The 25,790-nt window shown below is 36.3% G+C and overlaps 1 protein-coding gene across 1 annotated transcript; it reads left to right on the top strand.

Annotated features, from left to right (window-relative positions):
- The first annotated feature begins 729 nt into the window (after positions 1-729).
- LOC114692392 (cysteine-rich secretory protein 1-like) lies at positions 730-21,311 on the top strand. Its single transcript, XM_037200011.1, has 7 exons — positions 730-801; positions 3,184-3,300; positions 4,435-4,522; positions 12,449-12,594; positions 14,155-14,249; positions 17,078-17,166; positions 20,606-21,311. The coding sequence occupies exons 1-7, from the start codon at positions 730-732 to the stop codon at positions 20,731-20,733; spliced, it is 735 nt and encodes a 244-aa protein (XP_037055906.1). The 3' UTR covers positions 20,734-21,311.
- Positions 21,312-25,790: the final 4,479 nt, after the last annotated feature.

Below are 25,790 nucleotides of genomic sequence, written 5' to 3'. Positions count from 1 at the left end.
CTTACCATTATATGTAAAATATGATGATGAAAATCCAAGATTATCAAGGTTCAGTCTTGGTATTATGGATCAGACTTTGAGAGTGAATGTGTTAATATGTTGGACACATGAGCCAAGTTAAGGACATTGATTTAAAAATATGACAGAGTTTTGGGTGGTAATGTAGAGATATGTCTCAGCACTTGAGACTCTGAGGCAAAGTTGTAAGTTTGAATCTAGACTGGGACACATAGTGAAATCTTGTCTCAAAAAGAAAAGAAAAACTTTTGAAGAATGAATAACAAACACCATATAACAGAGTAGGCAGAGCTTAAAATGTCCAACAAGGGTTAATCGCATCATAGTAGTGCCCCGCCATGGTAATAGTTGGGTGATTTTGCAAATCTTGAAAGGACAAATGAATAATTCCTAAATTCCTAGAATCTGAAGAGAGGACCTCCATGGATTAAAGTGTGACAAGGCAGGAGAATATAATCGTCCAGATTATTCATAGGTATATGCTTCAGGGAGTTTCAGTTAGGCACTTTGATTTATTCCTTATTGCACCAGCTGACAAAGGCTTCTTGAGTTCATCATTTTGATGATATAAATAGTGTGTCCTCCTTGTTGCAGTGCTAGTAAATCTAGGAAATGGATAGCGTTACTTCCCCCATACCTTCTTTGTTGCTCAGAACTCCTAGTAGTAAACATTCAATGCAGATCGTTTTTTTTCTTCTTTGTATTCTAGACATGACATTATTCCCATTGTTGTTGTTCCTGGCTGCTGTGTTATCTCCATCCCTTCTTCAAGATGACTATGAGGTATGGGTAAGGTTTAGTATCTTATCAGAACAATTGAGGCAACAATGAAGGCTAGAAAGCTATCAGATCACTCTTTAAAATTGTAAAAGTCCAGAGTGTAGAGTAAGTCACATTGATCCTCAGCAATTACCATCCCCTCCCCACACACACCAGAGTAGTTAAGTACATCTACTATGCAAACAATAAGTGTGTACATGAGCCAAATATTTATTATTGGTAATATGTTCTTATGCTTAGACAATCCCAGATAAGACTCAGTCATCTTTAATGATGGGGTGTGTAGTACCCACAAAGAATCTCTCCCCTTAGAAAGCTACTAAAAGTTAGAAGCATTGGGCATTGCTGTCCCCCTCATACTCTTATTTGGCCTCTGCATTGAAGACTACTAGAATTCCCCAAGAATAGGGTGTGCCAATAACTGGTAAGCCTGTTTTAAAAGATAAATTATATGTCTTTTGTTATCATAATCAAATTGGTAATCTGGAGACTATTATCTAGGTGTTTTTTCAAGTTGCTTGCATTCTCATTTCTTTACAAAAATGATTGTATTTTATACATTTTTGAACTATCTATTCTTCTTCCCTTCATCCCTTCCCCCTCCCTTCTCTCTTTGGTCTATTGGTACTTTTTTTCTTTTACAAATTTTTAAGATCCAAATAGCAGAGAGATTCAAGCCATGTTTTATGAATGAAGGTTTCTTTGAAAGTTACCATGGAGAACTGATTCATCTCTCGTTGTCATTTATTGTTGTTTCTCTTGGTTTTACTTTGTGGTATTGTAATTACTAGGGCTCATTTCTATCCAAAACAAACCCTTTAACATTTCATTCTCACATTTCAGTGTTTCTAGTAGGTTTTTCTTTATATCTGTACAACTTCCTATTAAGAGAATACCAGCACATTTACTGTTTTGTGGCTGTGAGAAATCTCTTGGCACAAGACTTTTCATTAGTGCCTTCAGAACATAAATAATTAGGGAGAGATGGGCATGTAGCAGCCACAGGCAATGCAGTGTGATCAGATCCATGGGTGTAATGTCTCCAGAGACTCGAGGGGAGTAAAAATGTAGGAAGGAGCAACAACTGATCCCAGCACTGAGATAAAATGTGAGAGTCAGTCCATCAATAGTTATGGTGTAACATCTTGCTCTGTAAGATAAAGCAGCACAGTCAGGAGTATGTTTATATAAGCAAGTGACTCTTATCTCGGCAATTCACAAAATAGCACTCCATCCACCTGTCCCACACAAATGCAAAGATGTATATTTAAATATCAGCATCTGAGTTAATTTAGAAGGCTTATCGCTGTCCAGTGAAATGTAAAGTCAACAATGCTAAACTATTTTCAAGCACCCATTGCCTCTAAATTGAAGGATATTCTATTAGATAAACATGTCTTTGAAGTGATCACAAAAAACTGTTGCATATAAAATTCTCTAATGTACACATGTACTGGCTCTGGGCCTACACATTATCTCACAAGCTTCTAAACTCAGATGTCTGTTGCCTACTAAGGTCTATGAAGAATTATGTGTCTTCATCCTTAGCACTTCCTTGCTACAGCCTGAGTATGAATGGCTACTGTGCATGGCTATTATTACAGATCTCTCTTAAATCAAAATTGACATTTTTAGCCTCAAAGGAGTTTCTACTTTGATATGCCATAAATTCATTCAGTTCTCAAAATTTCTATTTAAAGTGTTTCTAATAAAAACTCATAGATTTTCTTAACATTTATTGTCAAGGCTTAATGAGTAACATGGGCATGAGTACTTTAAAAATGACTTTCCATCTTCACTACAAAAACACAATTTTCCATGGCTGTCTTATTGTATCACAGCTTGAGCATTTAGTGTCTCAGGCTCTGGCAAAACAAATTTTCTTTCTCTATTAGTAGTAATGCTTTGTTAGTCACAATGGTTGCTATTCACAACCATATGCTGCAGAAAAATGAAAAAAAAATTCAAAAGACAGAACTTGAAAGAAAACCTTCAGTTCATATTAAAATATTATCTCAAAGCAAACACGGTCATTCAAGGAAAACTGGGTTTTGTTTATCAAAATTTTGTATTTAAAAATTCATGTAGATATACTCTGTCAGCATACAATGTCTAAACTATTGCCCTCAAATATATTTAAAATGTATATAACCAATTGAAGAATGCTATCACAGAATCATTTGTGATTGTAAAATATTGTAAATATAATTACAGTACAAATTGAGTACAGTACAGTATCTCAATCATTGTGTATCTATTTAACAAAGTACTATGAAACTATTAATTTTTTAATTAAAAATGACCTTCATTCACTTTAGACAACTTATTCACATTTTTATGCAATCTTAACAAACACTAACATGACTTTAATTTTTTTCCCTTTAGAAAAAAAATCTTGAGGATTTGTCAACCACTAAAGAGTCAGTCCAAGAAGAGATTGTAAACAAGCACAACCAACTGAGAAGAATGGTTTCTCCACCTGGTAGTGACTTACTAAAGATGGTAAGGGCTCACAACAGGACAGTGGATTTGGAGAGCTGTGTTTGGAGCCTGAGGATAGCATCTGGCTTCTCCTGTGTGCTTGAGGAGGGTCGGCCTCTATTCTAGCTTCTCTCTCTCTCTCTCTCTTTTTTTTTAAAGTATTCATTGTTTTGTATATGTGCATGGGGGTGTGTTCATATCCTATTTCATGCACATAGAGATCAAAGTTTGTCCTCTACCTCTACGTCTTTAGCTGTGCAATGATCAGAGGAGAAATTATTAAATTTCTTTTAAATTTAATTGATATTAAATTACTGGTATTATGGAGCTATATCAATTATAGTGACTGAACTAAAATCAAATCTTTTGACTCTGGTCTCCAGTGAAAATTTACCATGTTATTTTGGCTTACTCTTTTCTTTCTTAATCTAGGGTCAGAAGATTTCTGCTTTAAGGTCCAATGACCCTTCATCTAAATAATCTACTGTCTGGATCCAACCCAAAGTCAATGTGTCTCTTAAATTAATTCAGTGAGGGAAAAAATGAAGCTAGGATTTATGAGGCAACTTCTTACAGCTGTAAAAATAGTCTTAGTACTTCAACATGGTTAGTGCTATTTGCTCTACAGCAATTACTCAGTCTTTAATGATTCCTGTTTTGATTTCAATAAGTCATTAGACCATTAAAGGTTTTAGTATTTTTTGTGGTCTTGGGAAGACAGACTACTTGTATTTATTTGGTACAGAAAAGGCCAAAAAAAGTTGGTGTAACTTTGGACATAGGTTATGAAACTAGTAAGAAGATCAGTGTTGGGGGTTGAGAAGGACTATAGAAGGCATGGGAAGTGGAAGGAAAGAGAACATGTGTGACATCAAATGGAGGCTGTGGGTGAGAGGGCATGCATGGGAGGATGGGCAGGATCAGGAAGAGGGGGTGGAAATATGCAAAAAATAAACTTATTTATAAATGTTACCATGAAAGCTGATAATAGGCATGCTAACATAAAAATTTCAACATATACTATATTATATATTGGTTATGATGAAAATCAGAAGGTGCCTACATATATTTTGCAATGATATCAGCCTGTCTGAAAAGATCATGTGAGTTTGACATTTTAGTTATTCCATGGCTCTTCTTTCTTTTTCCTTTTAGCAATGGAGCAATGATGCCAGAGTGAATGCACAGAGATGGGCAAGCCAGTGCACTTATGAACATAGTTCTCCAGAAGTCAGGACCACCAGTATGTAAACTCAAAATTACTTACAAATGAATGGAGAGTCACATAGGAAAGCCCATTGTAGATGTAACCGTCTTATTAAATAAGAAACACAGAGCCAATACAGAGATGAAAGCCAAGAGGTCAGAGCAATAGCTAAGAGCTAAAAAACTTATCCTTCACTAATGCGGTGGTCCTACCTCTCTGAAAGAGACCGACTTCCTGTGTGTTTGTGCTTTTTATTGACTTTCTATTCTGCCTTCTCATTGGTTGTAAATCCAACCACATGACCTCCTCATCACTGCCCATCTGTACAGACCTCCAGGTCTTCTATGGTTGGTATTGAGATTAAAGGCATGTGTCTCCATGCTGGCTGTATCCTTGAACACACAGAGATCCACCTAGCTCTGCCTCCCAAGAGCTGGAATTAAAGGCGTGTGCCACCAATGCCTGGCTCTGCTATGGCTTGCTATTAGCTCTGACCCCCAGGCAACTTTATTTATTAACATACAAATAAAATCACATTTCAGTACAAATAAAATATTACCATATTTCCCCTTTTCTATTTTAATAAAAAGAAAAAAGGAAAAAGCTTATAACTAATATAAGAAAAACTATATACAAAAGTATAATAACTATATACTATATATACAAGTAATATATACCTCAAAAATGTCTAGTCCATTTGTATTTGACAAATTCAGAGAAAATAATTCCATTATCCTATTTTGGTAAGTCCAAAATGTACCTAATTCACTTTCTATCCTAACTAATCTTCAACTATAACTAACTAATCTTCAACTACCTTAAAGATCCAAGAAGGAAAAAATATTACCTAATAAAAAATAAAAACAGGGAGTGAATGTAAGCAGCTTCCAAAAAAAAAAAAATGTGAGTTGACAGAAACAGCCAGCTGCCTGGACAGTCACCTGAGGTTTCTCCGCAGTGTTGGGGCATCATCTTCAGCCTATAGGCTTAGTGTATCTGACAGATTCATTTGTGAACTAGGATGTAGACAAGGTTAACAGTTTGACCTCACATTGGGTGAGAGCAGTCCATGTACCAGAAACACCTGAATTCCAATAGTGTCCTTCAGGGTTTTAGATTCAGGGTTTTAAATTCTCGATTCAGCTGTCCATTCTTCTTGGCTATGTGTGTGTGTGGCTTCATCTCAGCATCCCGTTCTTCTTCATATCCTTCTATTAAATGTCAGTCTACAATTAAGAGGTGTGAGTGTAGTTACTCTTCAAGAATAACTGTTTCAGCTGCTGTTCCATTGCACATCAGAAGCCATCAGTCCACTGTCTGTTCTGCTGCCTTCGAAGAAAAGGGCACTGTACCTTTTCCGGATTGCGAAGGCCACTTCAGGAATGGTGCCATATTGTCCTGGGCTCAAAAGATGCCTTTTGATAAAGCCATAACCACACCTGTTTTGGCAAGAATCAGTAGTCCTTTGTTTCATGTCCTGTCTGTCCATTTTGTTCTGTTGTCAGCAGTTGATTCAAGGATACTTTGTTGTCCAGTGACTAACTTTTGCCACAATGAAAGTTAACTTCATATGCAGTTTCTTCAATGCCCATATTTTTTCTGAAGTAGATTGGTACTGCCAAGAGCCAACATGTCTCATAGTCATAAAAAATGAAAAATTTTCTAAGTTATTAAAACATATTAAATGCCATATTCTGTAGATCTCTGAAGGGTTTGAAGATGACCTGTCTATCTAAAATATATCTGCTCAATCTTGAAAACATACTAATATGACTACAAGTTCTATTATAATGTCTAACTACTAACTTTCATTTCTTTATATCCTAATAGTTGGTAATAATAACATTCAAGGATCAGAAAATTGCATTACATTATTAAATGAAGGGTATAGGTACAATTAGAAATATACATATAGCAGCCGGGCGGTGGTGGTGCACGCCTTTAATCCCAGCACTCGGGAGGCAGAGCCAGGTGGATCTCTGTGAGTTCGAGGCCAGCCTGGGCTACCAAGTGAGCTCCAGGAAAGGTGCAAAGCTACGCAGAGAAACCCTGTCTCGAAAAACAACAACAACAACAAAAAAAAGAAATATACATATAGTATTTTCTAACAATATCAATTTCAATATATATATAATTTGTATATAATATAAAACAATCCAATCCAATATAAAGTATTTAAAACTACTAATTGTCTTTTTTTTTCTTAAACAAGAACCTTAAATCTAATCTTCTTTGCTTAGCCCTTTTTCTAACCCTTGACAACAACTTGTAACCAACCCCCCTAAACAATGAAAATTATCCCAAACCCAAAACCCATTAAAAGAGCAAAAAAACACCCACCCCACATCACCTCTTTGGGAATGTGGGCGTCATATTCTTAAAATTGCTTCCTGCTGGGTATGGGCGAAGGTATCTTTATCCTGAAAAGAAAAAAATTTAGGTTAATTGTCAAATTCTAGGAAAGGTAGCTATATCCTTTGTTATCCAGTCTGTGTATAATGCCAAAGTTCAGGGTTTATCTCAAGTCCTTATTCAAGTAGTCTTTGAGACTGGATCATCTCAGCAAGCCCTCTCAAAATTGCTCTGAGCACTTTGTAGTTCAAAGCTGATCTGTAGATGATGTTTGTCAGCTTAGTGATATTATTATTGTCCACGTGGAATTGTTGTTATTGTGGGGCCCCATCTTCTTCCTGGAGACTTCAGTTGATGTTAGGCCTGGCCGTGATTTCCTGCAGAAAACTGATAAGAGACTTCAACACAAAGACATATATATACAGCTAATTGAAGCCTTTTTTTCTAGAATTAGCTAGTACTCTAAATGACTATTCATATCTTAACAAAGTTTAAAATGTGTGTGTGTGTGTATCTTGTAAATTTTGATATAAAATTCATACTTTAAGAAAAGTTTAAAGAATCAGAATACAATCAAAGAGTTGAGATTATTAATAGAATAGTCCCTTAATTAATTTGGTTTTTCTCCTGTCCCATAGCAGAAGATGACTCTTTTCTTCTGGCATGATACAAGGAGTTTGCATTTTCCTTTTAACAATGTGCTTGAGTTTAAAGAAAGAGAGAGCCACTCTCCAACTCCAAAGTCAGCTTTAAATTTTAATTGAACTGGGACGGTTAAAAGACCAATAGTGTTAAATGTCCTTGGAGAAGAGCAGAAACAAACATTTAGGAAGACATAAAATTTGTTTAGATGATATACTCATAGGCCATTTCACTCTGTTTCCTGGGATAGATGATTTGTCCCTTTTCTTCAGTTGTCTCATTTGTCTAGTGTTCTTCAGATTCCTTAACCTTCATTCTCCTAAAAGACAAAAACAAAAACCTTTCCCCAAGACTAATTTTGGGGAGGTTCTTTTTTGGCAAGTTACTATCTGATTTAATGAAAAGGCATGTGTTACTGGTATAAGTTAGTTTAAATTGGATGTTCAGGCTGGTTGATGAACTATCACCTCTTCTAATTAAGAGGTCTCTCTTGTTCAAATCGAACTTTTTTCAATTTTGATGGTACCCACAGCTTATCTTCTCCTGTAGAAACAAAAGCAAAACCTCATCCCCAATGTAATACATACCCTGGTTTCCATTCTGAGGTCAGCACATCCTTAAAGTATATAGACTGATTTAATTCTGTAGTTTTTTCTATTATCCAATGTCTCTCTGCAGCTATTGTTCCTTTCTCATTGGCATTGAGAAAATTCAAAGTTAATAGAGCATTATGCAGTCTATTTCTGGGGGGTTTTGTTACCCCTTTCTGTTTATTTAGCATATCCTTCAGAGTTCTGTTTGATCTTTCCATAACTGCTTGACCTGTAGGATTATGTGTATAACTGTAATATGCTTTATATTGTAATAAGCAAAAAAAAAAAAAAAAAAACTGTTTCATTTTAACAAAGACATATGCTAGAGCATTGTCAGTTTTAATTTCTGCAGGTATACCCATGATGGCCATAACTTCTAACAAATGAGTGATTACAGAATCAGCTTTTTCAGAACTCAAAGAAGTTGCCCATTGAAATCCTGAATAAGTATCGATGGTATGGTGTACATATTTCAATTTTCCAAATTCTGCAAAGTGAAACACGTCCATCTGCCAGATTTCATTCCTCTAGTGCCCTTTGGGTTACATCCTGCTGGTAATGGCATTTGATTTTTAGAAGGAACAAGTAGGACATTTCTTTACTATTTCTTTGACTTGTTGCCAGGTTATGGAAAAATCCTTTTTTAAAACTTTACTATTAACATGATGTTTTTTATGAAATTCTGAGGCCTCCAGCACATTTCCTATCAATAATTTATCAATTTCATTGTTGTCTTGTGCTAGAGGACCTAGCAGACCCATATGGGATTGGATGTGAACTATATATAATGGATGACGCCTTTTCATGATTGTATCTTGTAATTGAATAAATAGTGAAGTTAATTCTGAAGCATCAGGGATAAATTCTGCAGTTTCAATATGTAATACCACTCTTTCAGCATACTGAGAGTCAGTTACTATGTTGAGAGGTTCTGAAAAATCCATTAATATGATGCCCAACGGGTTGGCAAGAGTTTCCACCTAAAACCTGAGAAAAAAAGATACTAAAACAGAGCTAAAAACAGTTCCTCATTGTCTCTTTCAAGTTAGCAGAGGCCTGCGTGTTTGAGCTACTATGACGGGTTCCTGGCGTTTGTGCTGGACCTGTAGTATGGCAGCAATGAGGCCTCTGCAAATGGCACATTAAGATGCATGGTGGATTTAGCCTTTGCTAGTACAAAACAAAACAAAACAAAAAAAAAGGTTTCTGGGCTTTGATAGAAACATAGACCCACTATTTCTGAGAGTTGATGGATCCCAGAGCTGGTGGAAAATGTACCACTGTGATGTTGGGAAGCTGAAGTGGGCGGAGCCAGCAGCCACAGTGCAGTTTCAGTCTTAGAAGGCTGCAGTTTAAAGCAATAGACTCAAGGTAATATAAAAAATAAGCCACGTAAAGATGGCTACCACACAGAGAATCTAGATTATGTTCTCTTTGATATTCTTAACTGAAGAAAAACATTTGATTGCAAAAGCTGGTGAGTTATGCCAAAATGTATATTTTAAAGGTACCTTGACTTCAAAATTTGGATTTAAGGATATGTTGCTTTGGAAAGGAGGCTCTGCTTTTGTTTCCACAGAAAGCCAGAGGCTATGAATTTGTTCCAGATTAAGATACATCAGGTTTGACTAGCCAAGACCCCCTGAAAGGTGTCCTATGACACCAAGACCAGATGATCCAATATCCAGAACCATTCCAAGGCAACTGGCTCAGATTATACACCCTCATGGACTACTCCATGATCCTAAAATTTTCTTTGTGTCCCATAAGATACAGCACCCCCCTCCAGCAGGAAGTAGTAAGAGAAGCTATGCCCAAATTCCCAAATATAACAAGCTGACTTTGGAGATGTGTAAAAGTTAAAACCTTCCTTTAAAAAAAAAATGAAAAGAAAGAAAAGGGGAAGTGCTGTGGGATGGTCTCTATGTGTTCTGATTGGTCAATAAATAAAATAATTATTGGCCAGTGGCCAGGCAGGAAGCATAGTTGGGACTAACAGAGAGAAGAATTGAGAGAACAGGAAGGAGGGGGGAGACACTGCCAGCTGCCGCCAGGACAAGCAGTGGGTGAAGATGCTGGTAAGCCACAAGCCACATGGCAAGGTATAGATTTATAGAAATGGATTAATTTAAGATATAAGAACAGTTAGCAAGAAGTCTGCCATGGCCATACAGTTTGTAAGCAATATAAGTCTCTGTGTTTACGTGGTTGGGTCTAAGTGGCTGTGTGACTGGTGGGTGACAGAGATTTGTCCTGACTGTGGGCCAGGCAGGGAAACTCTAGCTACAGCCCATTTTCTCATATTATGTTAACAAAACATACATAAATAAACACGTATTCTGCTGGTACCTTTTTTAAAAGTTAAATATCTCTGGAGCAGAGATGATGCTGTCTGAAAGGCTCCACTTTGTGCTTATTGGATGGTTTATATTTTATACAAACTGTCTTTCCTGATGCCAGCTTTGTGCCTTGAAACCAGATTACAATTGAAGCAAGGTATAAATCATTTTTTGCTCTGCTTTTAAGATGAGAAACTAATGTCTTGATAAAAATAATTACTAATTTAGGCCTTATAAAGGAAATTTGAAATTAAAATCTCCTTTTTATTTGATCCTATCATGGTTTAATTTGTGTGTATGTGTGTTTCTTTGTATTTATGCACATGTGCATGTATATAAAAATGCTTCTACATGCCAGAAGAAGGCACTAGACACTCTGGACATCACAGGATACATGTGGTTGTCACAGTGCTGTTGTCACAGGTAGTGGTATGCTACACTGTATGGATGTTAGGAGTTGGACTCAAGTCTGATGAAATAGCAAGATATACTCTTACATGCTCAGTCATTTCTCCAGCACTCTGAAATTAGAATTTCTATCTTTAACCTAGTATCTTAATGATGTGGCTTATTGTATTTACAATCTATCTCTTTTATTTTAAAAATATGTTTAATTTGATCAACTAATTCCTCATTTTTCTCAAGAAATGTCAAATATCTTGGCATTTACATTTACTACTTCTTTTATTATTTTTGTTGGGGAGGAGATAGGTCTCAATGTATAGTCCAGGTTATCTTTAAATTTCTCAACTTCCAACCTCAGCTTTGTAAGTACTGGGATTTTGTGTGTAAGCTATCAACATGTGTGCACCCAGCTCTTCCTTCATTTTTTGTGAGATCAACTTTTGTACACTCTGAGTGCCTAAAAGGCATATTGTGTTAAATTAAAAATAAACTATGAAACATAATCTTTACATAAGGAAGTGTAAAAATGATAACAAAATAAATAAATGTCCCATGGGATAAAATATTTTGTGAAACATTAAGAATGATCACATTTGACCCAATTTGAACCTAATAAATTAATCACCTCTTTTCAAGGTTTTACTCCTTAGACATTTCTAATTTAATAACATAATGACTAAAAATTAATTTATAAGGCAACAATATCCAGTTAAAGTTTAAAGTAATTTTTTATTTACAGAACTTGATAAAAAAAAAATACCAAGCTATGTGGGAACATTAAAAGATGCCAGTTCCTCATTCTTTGAAGAAAATCTGGCCCATGAAATTTTAAATTTCTAATTAAGACATGACTTATAAACTTTGAAAATATAATTCCTTCTGTTTATGTTGTGTTATACTTGTAATTTTTTTTTTTTTTTTTTTTTTTTTTTTTTTTTTTTTTTTTTGGTTTTTCGAGACAGGGTTTCTCTGTGTAGCTTTGCACCTTTCCTGGAACTCACTTGGTAGGCCAGGCTGGCCTCAAACTCTCAGAGATCTACCTGGCTCTGCCTACCAAGTGCTGGGATTAAAGGCATGTGCCACCACTGCCCTGCTATACTTGTAATTTTTAAAGAATGACTGTAAAGAAGACTCATAAAGAGCAATGTAAATATGTAAAAGTATTATACAAATATCTCTAGCTACTCAGGAGAGAAATAAAAGGAATCAGTCTTGGTCTTTTTTAAGACTGCAAGTCCACATTTGCTACACATGAGGCACAGGTATGCACACACATGCACACACACATACAAATGTGCACACAGATGTGGAGAATTTAATGTGTGGAAGAATGAGGTCGAGGAGAGAAGCTACTGAAGAAAAGAATTCTCTATCAACTTAGTGCTCATTGTTTTTAGGGCACACATATTGAATACCTATGGCTACTGTGCAGCTAAAGGTTCATCAGGTCTGAATTATGCTTCTTAAGCAATATTCAAAAGGAACTATGAGCAATGACTTTAAAAAGCAGGGATTCTGAGCACACACACAAACATGAGTGTGTGTGTGTGTGTGTGTGTGTGTGTGTGTATGTGTGTTCCTCTTTTTTTTCTTTATTGTTCTCTTTATGAATGGTCTGTCTTTTTCCTTAGATATAAGATGTGGTGAGAATATCTTCAGAGCAAATTACCCAGCTTCATGGTCTCATGTAATCCAAACCTGGTATGATGAAGTCAATGATTTCAAGTTGGGCTCAGACCCAAATCCAATTGATGCATCAGTTGGACATTATACTCAGGTAAGAAAAAGTACTCTCTCTGTAAATGCTAAGCAAGAAAATATTTTTAATTACTTGACTGATTTCAAAGCAGAATGTTGGTGCAAAGATTTTTTATTTTCTTTTTGAGACTGGATCTCATTATGTAGCTAAGATTGGCTTTGAACTTCCTATCTTTCTATCACAATCTCCCAATTTCAGGGAGTATAGAGAGAGTGCACATTAACCATACACAGGGGGAGATCTTGAGTGGTTGGTTGTACAATGGTCTTGTCAATCATTGGCTATTTGAGCTTTCATCTTTCAATGGTTTATCTAATCTTTGTAAGGGAACATACTTGATTTTCTTCTAACCCTAATTTCTTGACTCAAGTCACTAAACAAGGTTAATGGCCTATATTGTAAGGCACCTCCACAGATTTTTTTAGCAGGGCTGCATATCAGGTCTGTATGGCTCCTAAATGAAAAGCTAAATGGCACTTCCTGGACTTTTATTATTAGAAACCTTGACATCTATCTTCCTGCTGGATCTAAAGGCCAGTCCCTGGGCCCTTTCCTATCCAATAAAAATTACTCTTTTAGCAAGAAGTATAATATTGCAATTCTGCCCTGTCCACTGTCAAAGAGGGCCTACAAAACCTAGGAAGAAGGTGATGTGAAGATCCTGTTTGTTTGGTTAGGGAGAAGATCCAGATGTGGTACAGGCATGTAGTAACTCCAAATCCCTGGCCTGATCAGACCCTGCAGGCTGAAAGACATGAGCTGAAACACAGTTTCAGGTGGGAACCAGGAAATCCAAGGCCACAGCTCCATACAGAATCTCCTACCACATATAACATCTAGGAAACATGCTGAGTGGCAGCCTTCCACTCGGCTGGAGTAGCAAGGCTTTGCAAGTCATCCATGATCTCTGCCCACCCAGGAAGGAAGATATTCATTTTCACAGCTTAGCATCAAACTAAACAGTCTCTTCTATGATGCTGGAAGGAAGTTCTGGTTCATCTTCCAAGGCCAGGGCTATATGAACACAGGACACTTATTTTTGCAAAGCATTTCAATGTACCTACCTGCAGAGTAGTCAACAGCAACATCTTGGTCAGTTTGATATCTGACCAGGAATTGAACTGATATTCAGGTTACTCTCTAGCTGTTTATAGTCACATGCCTGTAGAGTTGGAAGCAGTGTCAGAGAAGTTCTACATCACACGAGGGTCCTCCTGGTGTCCATAGATTCTTTGATGCCTTTCATTTTGACACAAAGCTCCTTGGCCTCAGCCAAGCCTTCTGTATCCTCATCATCTTGGAAACTGCCAAAGATGACAAAGAAGAAGAAAGCTTCTCTGAGATGGGGCTGAAGCCACTGCCATGTTTCATAAACTCCACTGGGTACTTCCTGAAAGTTTTGCCAAACTAGCTGACCAACAGCAGCTCCTTAGGGAGCTTCCCACATATGTAATTTGAATCAATCACTTAAATATGCCTATAAGGCATATAGAAACAAAGTATACCAGCAGTGTTTAAAATTTTTTTGTGTGTGTTTTCTGCTCTGACCTGTGCCCTTCTTCATCTCTGGGTGTATAGATTGTTTGGAATTCATCTTACCAAGTTGCATGCGGAGTTGCTGAGTGCCCTGACCAATCATTGAAATTCTTGTATGTTTGCCACTATTGTCCTCTGTAAGTATCTACTTCAAAGTTCATTTTCAACAATGTCAAATGCAATTTGACATTTTAAAATTATCATAGTATAAAAACAAATTAAAGATATATTTTATACCTGGAGAGGGGAATAAAAACTTCTAAATATTCCCTACAGTTGAAACTTATTTAATTAAATCTTTGAAATGTTCATCTCATCACTTCCATGAATCACACTTGGAAGCATTTTTCCTTATCTATAAAATGATTTCTCTTCCCTCCTCCATTGCTGTTTTCTGGACTAATAGTAACATCATGAGGACCCAAGTGTAAGGATTGTGAATTCCTATTGTCAATTCATGCTATGTTTGTAGGCTACAAAGCAAACTTTTAATAGCAGACCAGGAGTGAACATAAGTAAATGACACAGGTTAGGATTGTGTGGCTTCTATTTAAATTGATCCTATCCCTGGTTATATATGTTGTTGAATCTCCTTTTTAAAATTTAATTGTTTAGGGGAGTATTGGCTCATACCTTTAATCCCAGCACTTAGGAGGCAGAGATAGGCATTTCTCTGTGAGTTTGGGGCTAGCCAGGGCAACACAGAGAACCCTTGTCTCAAAAATCCAAAAAAAAAAAGAGTAATTGTTTTATTTTTTGTGAATTTCACATAGGAGTACCGTATTTCCATCATTTCCAGACTTCCCTCTCCTCCTCCAAATCTTCCTACCCCAAATTATCTCTCAGATTCATGATCTCAGCTTTGTTTTTATACACACACATAGTAACACATGGACAAACATAGACACAGATGTAATTAAAATATTTCTAAAGGAAAATTAGGTTTACAGATTATGAATATACATTCATTTTTCATGGGAATTTTTTTTAAGAGCTCAAACAAAACATAGAAGGGAAATGGGTTTCTGGCTTTAAATCAAGATCTAGTGAATGGGTTTTTCATATTTTTGGGGGGGAATTCTGAAGAAAAGGGCTAGTATTATAGCTTTCTTAGCTATTTAAAATATATTAAGGACCTCTCAAAGAGCCTTTGAAGTTTAAGACTTAATAAATTCTTATAGGTTTAAGGTAGCAAGAGAGGGCTGTAAAGCTGACTCAGTGGTTAAGAATTTTTGCTGTTCTTGTTGATGAACCAAATTTATTCCCAACAACCACGTCAAGTAGGTTATAATTATTTTTAACTTTAGGACTAAGGACCTTTTCTAGCCTTTGTGGGTGTATGAGTGTTTACATGCATAAATAAAGCAACAAAAATTAGGTTTAGAAAATTAGCAAGCAGGCTAGTCATTGTTATGGTTTTGGAGAAAGATGACTATTGGTTATTTTCTCCCTTGGCAGCTTACATAGCATCTTCTAATACTATGAAAGCTAATCTGCAGGAAGGAGGCTTCTATGTCAATTCTATCTCAATTCCTCTAACTTCTGTGTCTGAAGTTGGTGATTTTTAAATAATAGGCTCTTATCGTCAAGTTCAGGGAGACAACCAAGGGTGATTTAAAAAAAAGCCTATATTGCCCTGGATAAGGAACTATGGGTAATTAATGGGTGTTGAAAAGGAATCAGTTTTCTTCTGGGAGGAAACTCTTGATAGGATATCAAGTCCCAGGTTGTCAACCCTAAACACTTGTGGAGACCAAAGTCATCAAATCCCCCGGAACTGGAGTTACAGACAGTTGCAAGCCACTTGAAGTGGATGCTAGAAACCAAACCCAAGTCTTCTAAAAGAAGAATATGTGCCCTTAACTGCTGAGACATCTCTCCACCTCTTTATCCTTTTAATACAAGAAACTTATACAAGAGGCTGAGGGTCCTCAAATCAAGCCTTTTAAATGATTAATTTCTAATATGTGTATGGGTTGAATAGAAGGATCTTCAGAGAATTTTCAAGCATGTTTCTGTTGGCATTAGTAACATAGAGAAAAAAGCCATTGAACTCCACCCAGCTGCCTAGTCAAGTAAGCATCTAGAGCCTGGTACCTAGAAGTGTCAGAGGAGTAATGAAGAGGAGCAAGTGACAGATCTTGTACACTGCTTTATGACTTCTTCATTCTTAACATTGCTCGTACACCTAGAGCTGTGTTCTGCATATAGAGGAGAGGTTCTGCTACAAGCCCTTGGGCATTGCACACACACCCCTGCCACCCTTAGTGCAATGGAGAATCTGACTTTTCTAATTTCCTGTGATGATCAGGATGATCAGGAAAGTGATGCTCCTACTGAGGTGTAGGTTGGGCACTTTCAGAATACTGAACACTTCAGATTTTTCATAAAGTGTTTTTCTCATTACTATTCTAATTTTTGATAAGCATAGGAGTCACAAACCCACATACTACCTTCAGAAAACCCCAAACATTCCTAATCATGAGGTCTTTCGCAATTATACACTTAAATACCTGAAACTCACTACATCTTCAATGGGACCTCCTCCACACTATAGGAATCACTGCATATACCTGTATCTAATTCTCTCTATAGGAAGTATCTTTTATACCTAAGTAGCATTCATGACTAAAGTATTTTCCAGGTTTATCAGGAATTAAAGAGAGTGTTTCAATATTAAAATATTTCTAAACCTTTAGATTCTTATTTACTCTATTTCAGTTGCTCAGGTTCTGAGATGATAGTTGAGGGAATGAGTGAATGGATTAATTATCCCATTATTTCACGTCTATATCTGAGTACTCTTTGGAAATGTTGTTTTATATGGCATAGCTAAAGCTTTTAATAGGAACCATGTATATATGTATGTATATAGATAGATAGATAGATAGATGTAAATATAAGCAAACATTAGAGTGTACAGAGAAAAATTAAAAGTATTTGATGTTTTCCATTTCAATTTCAGTGGTAATACTGTAAGAAGGCAATACATCCCTTACTCAATAGGACAACCGTGTGGACTTTGTCCTGATCACTGTGAAGATGGACTATGCAGTAAGTTTATTAACATACAAATATAATAATATAAAATGTCGATTTGTTTTAAGATTTAATAGCATGGCCTTATTTTCAAGAGACAAAAATGTACTTAACATCATTTTTGGAATTACAACTTTTCCTTTGATTAGGATGTATGTACTTTTGACATTGAAAAACATGATACTTCTTGTTGTCTATGGTAACATCTAAAATCAGTGCATGCTTGTAACTATATTGGTATTATTGCTATTGGAGTCTACAGAAATATTCCTGTGGCTATAATTCATTAAAATTTAAAGTGAATTTTCTTATCCTCAATGACAGTAGGATCTTAAGGTTGGATTTTAAGAAGAGAACGCAATACAAATCTAAGTGGTTGAGATAATAGTACACAGGTCAGCCCAGAAGGAAGAAATATACTACAATTCTTTGCCCACCATGGAGCTTGGCATGATAAATTCTCAAGCTCCTCCAGAGTATCATTTGAATTTTGTGTTACATTTATATTTATTTGTGAATGGGTATTTGTGTCTCTCTGTATATGTACCAACACATGCATGTGTGCCATGGTTTCTGTGTGTACTTGTATGTTGACACTAGAGAACACCTTGTTAAATTGGTTCTCTCCTTCCATGATAAAGGTGTGAGAGTTTGACCTCCAGTGGCTGAGTGGCAAGTATCATTACTTTGATCCATCTCAATGACACTAGGTTGTTATTTGAATGTCCTTCCATTTAGTCATCAGTTACATGATTTTATTTTTGCTTTTTAGCAATTTTCTATGTCTTTTTAGAATCTAATCAAATATATACATATTATGAGTTCATTAAAAATGCTAGTGTTTCATCACAGAAAGAGACTGAAATGAATGTCATAGTATCTCATTTTTAGTATTATTATGACTATAAGTACAAAGAACAAATGTAATCCCGACATTCTGGGTCCCAAGGAAGGAGCATCAGGGGTTCAAACACAGGTAGGAAAATTGATCAAACTCCAGGTTAACCCAGGCTATATAAAGGAACTGTAACAGCAATGAGGTATTTATAAAAATGGAAAATAATATCAAAATTAATGTGAAAAATTCTGGTGGCCATTCGCTGGAAATTTTGTGCATTCTCCACTGAATTGCAGAATTCTTTGTTGTATATTTGTTTAGATAAAGTTCAAAGTACTAATGATATTAAGCTCATAAACAAAAAAGGGAAAGCCAAATATTCACAGCTCTGCTAAATGTGTCTTTAAAGGAGTAAGTCCTAGCATTAACAAGCAGCCAACTGAAAGACTTTAAACAGAAATAGAAAGGAAAAGATCTTCATTTTTATTTAGTAGTTTTTAAATTTACTTATTTGTGGTTTGGGTTGTTGTTAGTTTTGAAATAAGGTCTCACTACATAACCAAAGCTCACCTAGAACTCATTATGTAGTCTAGTCTGAACGCAATCCCCTGGACCTTCATGTATCCATCTCCCAGGTATAATGGAAATTATATCCTCCAAAGAGCTCTTAGAAAAAGCAGGATGAAAGAGCCATGCAGGATATATAGATTCAGAACTAGTCATTTTGAGTTATTAATGCAAAAGTTATGAAAATGGGTTGCAGAGAGAGGAGGCAGAACAATACTATTTTGTTAACTGTACTTGTTCAGTGATGATGAATATATACAAGTATATGGAGAGGTGTAAAGGGCAAAAAGGCCCTGTGCACACAGATAAGCACCAGGGAAGTCAGGAAAGTTAAACATATATCTTATCTCTTCAGTGGAGTGAGATGCATATCTGCTCTTTCTGGAATGTCAGGAAATACAAGGTTTTACACCCTGGTGATCCTCTGTTGTCTGATGAGACAGGCTCCACCATATCTCCCAGAATTTGTCTCACTTATCCTAAACCCTTTATCTGTAAATCTTCAGCAGTGATGTTAGGTCATAAAACCCATTTTTATGAGTGATGTCACTTGTGCTTTTCAGCAGACTAAGTGACTTCTGTGTTATCTTAGGGCCTGGCCAATCCTGACACCCGCAGGGGTCATGTTTACTTAGTCATCTTCCTAGACCCTTAATCCTGGACACTATCTTTGAGTCAACAGTATCCATTCTTATGAAAGAAGCCAGATGTACTTTGTAAAGAATCTCAATGTAAACATGTTTTCAATTGCTGTGTACTTGGGACTGAGTTAATTGCTATCAGGAAACGTTTTTGTTTTGTTTTGTTTTGTTTTTTACAAAATTGTGCTGGACTTAAACATGGCTAATATAAAATGGTCTGGACCAGACTCTAGAAGTCCTGGCCCACTACTGTTACCATAAAATCAGGCTGACTTTCATTCTTATCTCTTCATGGATCATGTTTTTTTTTTCCTCCTGCTGGCTGTAAAGCCTGCAGAGAACCACCACACAAAGTGAAAGAGGACTAGCCATGTGCCTGTAGTGGTGCTTCTCTGGAGGTGGAATTAGCAGAGGTCTGTAATTGCATGGGCTAGATTCTAGACTGGGCAACAAATAAGACTCTGTCTCAATAAACAGTACCAAAAGTACAGAGGAATAAACAAGTTATTTTGAACGATTTTGTAATTATGAGTTTCCAATTCTCTGGGACTGCGTTCATGAGCTGTCGATATACATCAAAGACATGACAAAGATTGTAGGGTCATGAATTTCAAGTGACTTTTATCGGGTTTGTGGTCACTGCTGGACATTTGAATATAAATATCTAGTCATCAGAACAAAATTCTCTACTACTTACCTTTCCAAGTCTCTATTTTCAAAAATTAGCTCCTCTGGTATAAAAAACAGAATCAAAGTCTAGGGCAATCATGGTCAACAGAACATTCTGGAATGATGTAATGGTCAGTAGTTTTACATAAGAAAGCTGGCTGCTAGGCACAGTACCTATAGAACATGTTAATGAAACTTGATTTGTTGAGAATATAGATTTTAAATATTAACCATATTCAAGTTTAGAAAGTACTTGCATAATGACTGACATTTTAAATGGTGAGATTCTTTTTTAGTATTTATGTTTATTTTATGTTTATAAATGTTGGTGTACATGTATGTATTTATGCACACCATATTTGAACACAGTGACCATGGAGGACAGGAGAGAGCATTGGTTCCTATGGAACTGAAGTTACAGGTGGTCTTAAGCCATGATGTAGATTCGGAAAATCAAAACCAGGTTCTCTCCAAGAAGAGCAAAGACTCTTAATCAAGGAGCCATCTTTCTAGTCTCTAGATAGTTTAGTTCCTCAAAGAATCACCAAGTTAATTTTCTCAAGCCTTTTGTGAGTGAAGAAATTCATTAATTCATCTCAATAACATCCCATAAAGCTCTAATTTAAAGGACATTCATTCATTTGCTCAATCCCTTTCTCCCAATTTATGTGTTTTATTTTGTCACTGTTAATAGAGGAAATTAATAAACAAATAATGAATATCTTTGTTCTTTTTTCAGCAAATGGTTGTGAACATGAAGACAGATTTTCTAACTGTGCAGAAGTGAAGGCATCAGTAATGTGTGAAGACCCAATTGTTTTAGAAAACTGCAAAGCTACATATTATTGTGAAGGCAAAATTCATTAAATTTCCGAAACAAATGAAGAGGGCCATGTGAAGAAAGAGCACCTCCTCTACTTAGGCTTGTCACATTCCATCAGGAATTTAGAAGTATAGGTACATTCAAATGATTCCAAACAGTAAACATTCCTTTCTTCTGTATTATCTCACTTAGCAGAATTAATTTACATCCAAAGATTTTAAAATACCATAATGAATAATACCTTTGGACCTTGACTTATGAATTGTGTGACACATTTATGGAGTTGAGTCAAGACCAAGGTTATACAGTATCTGTATGACTAAGGTCACTGAAACTCCGTCCTGAAAATAAGAATCAGGTTCCCAGAGCACAATGGAGTAAAGGAACAGCATATACTTCCACTGTAACTGTCAGTCATCTTTCCTAGCTCTACTTAGCTAACTATATCTGAAACCAAATCCCCATTAGCTTTCTTTGATTTCTTCCCACCATTTGCTCTTCTTCACGTGTGCTGGAATTAGTGGTTCAAATTTTAAACTTCAATTTAGATTTTAGTTGTTGAGTTTTTCAAGCACCATAATAAAGTGAAACTTAATGAACATAATTTGTATGTCCAAGTGAGTGTACTGACATTGATTGTTTCAAAAAAGTTAAATAAATCTTACTATTTGGATATTAATTTTCCCTTAGTATTTGTTTGAACTGGTGATTTGGGGTTTGGTTATTACATGTGGTATTACAATATTTATGATACTATTTACTTAATTTTTATTTACATTAAGGTTCATAGCCTTCACAAGAGTTTGTACTAATCAGTATACACTTCAATTAATAAGTAATAGTGTAATCCAGTTTGATAAATATTCCTGACCCTACCCTGGCATATCCCACCTCCAGGCCTAGCTCAGATCATATATTCACTATGCTCACTTAGACTGGTGAGTCCAATAGACCCTAAATCACCTGTATAATCCCAAATGTAAGATATCCTGTGTGCTGGTATAACTCTGAGACACCCTAGAATCTAACATCAGATATACAACCAATGAAAGAATTCCACATATCCTGGTCTTATTGCTAAAACACAGTATGTACAGCCCCAGTGGTGTGACCCCATCCCACCAAATCCACTACAGTTACAGAAATGTTTTACAATGAGAATGAACCTCAGGACACAAAATCTTTAAAAAATTGTAAAATTTTATCACGGAAATTGAAGATTTAAGGAAGACATGAACAAGCATCTCAACTTAAAATAGTGCCTAATAAAATAGTGCCTAAGTGATATCTAGTGCAATATATATATATATTGCCAAATGAAATGGTGAAGACAATCCAGAATTTGAAATCCATATTTAGGAAGAGAAAGAAATATTAAAGGGAACTCTAGTTGAAACGAAGATGGAATTGAAAAGTCACCAAAGCTCAGGGGAAGGAATGGATGGAATAGATGATAGAATATCAGGACTTAAAGAAAAGTCAAAACAACTGAGCCATTCAAGCAAAGAATATAAAACATTAAACAGTCACTTACAGGAAAGAAACATGTTAAAGTGTGGTGTGCCATGAAAACACCACATCTTTTACTTTTGGCATAGAAGAAGGAGAATATTTTTTTCTTCCTCAGCTATTCAGATAGTTTTGCTGGGATTGATAGTCTAGGTTGACGTTCATGGTCTTTTCGAATGTGAACTGCCTTGCTCCAGGATCTTACAGGTTTTTACAGTTTCCACTGAGAAAACAGCTGTCAATCTGGTGGGCTTTCTTTTATGTTTACCTGTGGTTTTTGTCTTGTCGCTCTCAGGATGCTCACTTTGTTCTGTTTATTTGGTGTTTTAAATATAATATTTTGTGAGTGTCTTTTTTCTAGTCTTGTCTCTTTGGAGTTCTGTGTGCTTCTTCTGTCTATTGAGTACATCTGTCCTCAATCTGGGGAAATTTTTCTACGATCTTGTTGGAAATACAGTCTATGACATTGAGTATAATTCTTCCTTCCCTTATGCCCTCTACCCCACCGACCAAGTCCCTCCTATGTGCTATCGACTTGCTTGCTTTCAACAAAAATAAATAAAATCCCTTCAGAATAGGTTCTTTTTTATATAGATTACCTTATACTTAAGACTTAGGAAACTTTATACTGAATGTATGTAGCTGGAAGTTTTCTCCAGTCCTGCCTGGCCCTGCAGTCAGGACAAATCTCTCCCACCTGCGTCTCTCAGCCACCTGGTCCCAAGTAAACACACAGAGGCTTATATTATTTACAAATTGTATAGCCTAATGGCTCAGGCTTCTCACTATCTAGCTCTTCAAACTTAACCAATTTCTATTAATCTATGCATTGCCACATGGCTTCATGTCTTCCCAGTATTTTCACATTTTGCTTCTCCTGGCAGCGGCTTGCAATGGCTCCCCTACTCTCCTTTCTTCTCCTCTTTCTCCAGCTTGAATGTACTGCCTCACCATTGGCAAAGCAGCTTTATTTGTCAACAAATCAGAGCAACACATATTCACAGCATACAGAAAGACATTCCATAGCAAATGTATGGTTAGGTCACCCTGATAAAGACCTAAATCCTCTGTTTTTGTGAAACTTGAGTCAGTGTTTTGTAAGTGCTTTCTACTAGAAAAATGATCAAATGTTGCATCTATATTTTTAAATATGTCTTCTATTAAAGCATCAACAATAACAGTTGGTTAATAATAATGATAATAAAAAGTTATATAAAATTATTTTAAAATGTGCTACTGGAAATAAAGACACAGATTAACACTAAACCAATAATGAGAGGTGATGTCAATATGCCACTTTCTCCAATAGAAAATTCATGTAGAAAAAAGGTAGAAACATCAGAATTAAATGACATCAATATCAAGTAGAACAAATGTATTTCTATACAATATTTATTTTCTCCATCTATGGTGATTAACAGCTTTGCTGGATATAGTAGTCAGTACTGACATCTGTGGTCTGTCCAGGACCATCTAGCTTTCAGAGTTTCCATTGAGAAGTCAGGTGTAATTCTGACAGGTCTGCCTTTATATGTTATTTGGCCTTTTTCCTTTGCAGCTCTTAATATTCTTTCTTTATTTTGTATATTTAATGTTTTGATTATTAAATAGTGAGGAGACATTTTTTTTTGGTCTAGTTTATTTGGTTTCTGTAAGCTTCTTGTACTTTTATAGGCATGAACTTCTTTAGGTTGGGAAAGTTTTCTTCTATGATTTTGTTGAATATATTTTTTGTGCCTTTGAGCTAGAATTCCTCTTGTTTTCTATCTCTATTATTCTTAGTTTTGATCTTTTCATGGTGTCCCAGATTTACTGGATGTTTTGTGGTAAGAATTTGCAGGATTTAACCTTTTGTTTGATGGATGAATCCATTTCCTCTATCATATCTTCAATGCCTGAGATTTTCTCTTCCATCTCCTTCATTCTATTGGTTATGCTTGCATCTGTAATTTTTGTTTGTTTACTCAGATTTTTCTCTTCTAGAGTTCCCTCAATTCATGTTTTCTTTATTGCCTCTATTTCAATCTTCAAGTCTTGAACTGTTTCCTTCACCTGTTTTATAGTTTTTTTTTCCCTTGAGTTTCTTGGCTTTTTTTTAAATGAGGGATTTATTGATTTCTTCCAATTTTTTTTGTTTGTCTTTTCCTCTATTTCTTTAAGTGAAACTTTCATTTTTTCTTTAAGGGCCTCTATCGTTTTCATAGAGTTACTTTTGAGGTGGTTTTCTTCTGCTTTATTTATGTTAGAATGTTCAGGTCTTGCTGTTGTAGAACCACTAGTTTCTGGTGGTGTCATATTGCTCCTTATGCTGTTGAATATATTCTTATACTGCCATCTATCCATTTCTTCCTCTAATCCATACAGGTGGAGCCTGTGCCTCCTGGAGTTCCTCTTCCTTTAATTGGTGCAGGTGGGGCCTGTGGCTCCAGGGTTGCTCTTCTTCCAATTGGTTCAGGTGGGGCCTGTGGCTCTGGTGGTTGCTGGTGCCACAGGTGATGGGTGGCAAGGGGGCAGGGGAGGATGCTGCTACCTGGTCTCTGGGGCTGCAATGGATAAGGAAGGGTGAATGCTCAGAGCTTGCTTTTAAAGGGAGCTTAGTGCATGCATATAGAGACTACACAGCCACATAACACATTCACAAAGATTACATAGTGATGTATGGCCATAGGACCCTGGGCTGGCTAGGCATCTGCCTGAATGCTGACAATGTGTGTACACAGGAAGTGCTCTTAGTGGTTACATGTTGCTGTGGATATTTCTCTGTATGCTGTGAATGTGCTGCTCTGATTGGTTAATAAATAAAGTGCTGATTGGCCAGTAGCCACGCAGGAAGTATATGCAGGACAAAGAGAAAGGAGAATTCTGGGAACAGGGAGGCTGAGTGAGAGGAGTCACCAGCCAGGCACAGAGGAAGCAAGATGTGAAGGCAGAACCGAAAAAAGGTACCAAGCCATGTAGCTAAACATAAATAAGAATTATGGGTTAGTTTAAATGTAAGAGCTAGTCAGTGGTAGGCCTGAGCTAATGGCTGAACAGTTTTAATTAATCTAAGCTTCTGATGATTATTTTATAAGCATCTGTGGGGTCCTTGGTACCAGGCGAGCAAAGGAAAAACTTCAGCTATATTAGGTGATGTCTGAAATGCTAACATTCCTTTTTTTGTTTGTTTCTTATAAAAAAGTGAGTTAGAGGTAGCAAGTAGGGTGGGAAATAAGGGTGCTTGATTCTTGAGACTGCCTCCTGCTGACTTGAGGAACATTGGTCATCTTTGGGGGACTTGAGAAAGCTGGGGTCCTGATCAAGTCCTGGGGTAGCTGGTTGCTTTACTTCTGTCCAGCCTCTGTGGAACTGTCTGGTGCCATTTGGGCCTGGCAAGATGCTGACAGGGCAGAAGATAAAGTTAAGTTTAGGGGAATTTTTTTTTCCTTAGGTACAGGTAATTGAGGGAGGGAGAGTCTCAAGACCATGGAAAGATGGGATAGTACTTATGTGGAGTGAATCTGACCTGTTCATTTATATCCCAGTCAACTCCTTGGAGCTTACAAGAATTTTTAAGTTTACAAAGAGAGATACATTTTAGACACATTAAAAA

This window comes from Peromyscus leucopus, chromosome 16_21 (genome assembly GCF_004664715.2).
Source record: "Peromyscus leucopus breed LL Stock chromosome 16_21, UCI_PerLeu_2.1, whole genome shotgun sequence".
NCBI classification, from domain to species: Eukaryota; Metazoa; Chordata; class Mammalia; order Rodentia; family Cricetidae; genus Peromyscus; species Peromyscus leucopus.
The sequence above is the reverse complement of the archived record's forward strand: the minus strand, read 5'-3'. Positions and strand labels throughout refer to the sequence as shown.

Excerpts from the sequence above, each read along its gene's own strand:
- LOC114692392 (XM_037200011.1), top strand. The coding sequence starts at position 730 with ATGACATTATTCCCATTGTTGTTGTTCCTGGCTGCTGTGTTATCTCCA. Across the intron at positions 12,595-14,154 it reads CAGTTGGACATTATACTCAG|ATTGTTTGGAATTCATCTTA; the intron begins GTAAGAAAAAGT and ends CTGGGTGTATAG. Across the intron at positions 17,167-20,605 it reads CTGTGAAGATGGACTATGCA|CAAATGGTTGTGAACATGAA; the intron begins GTAAGTTTATTA and ends TTCTTTTTTCAG.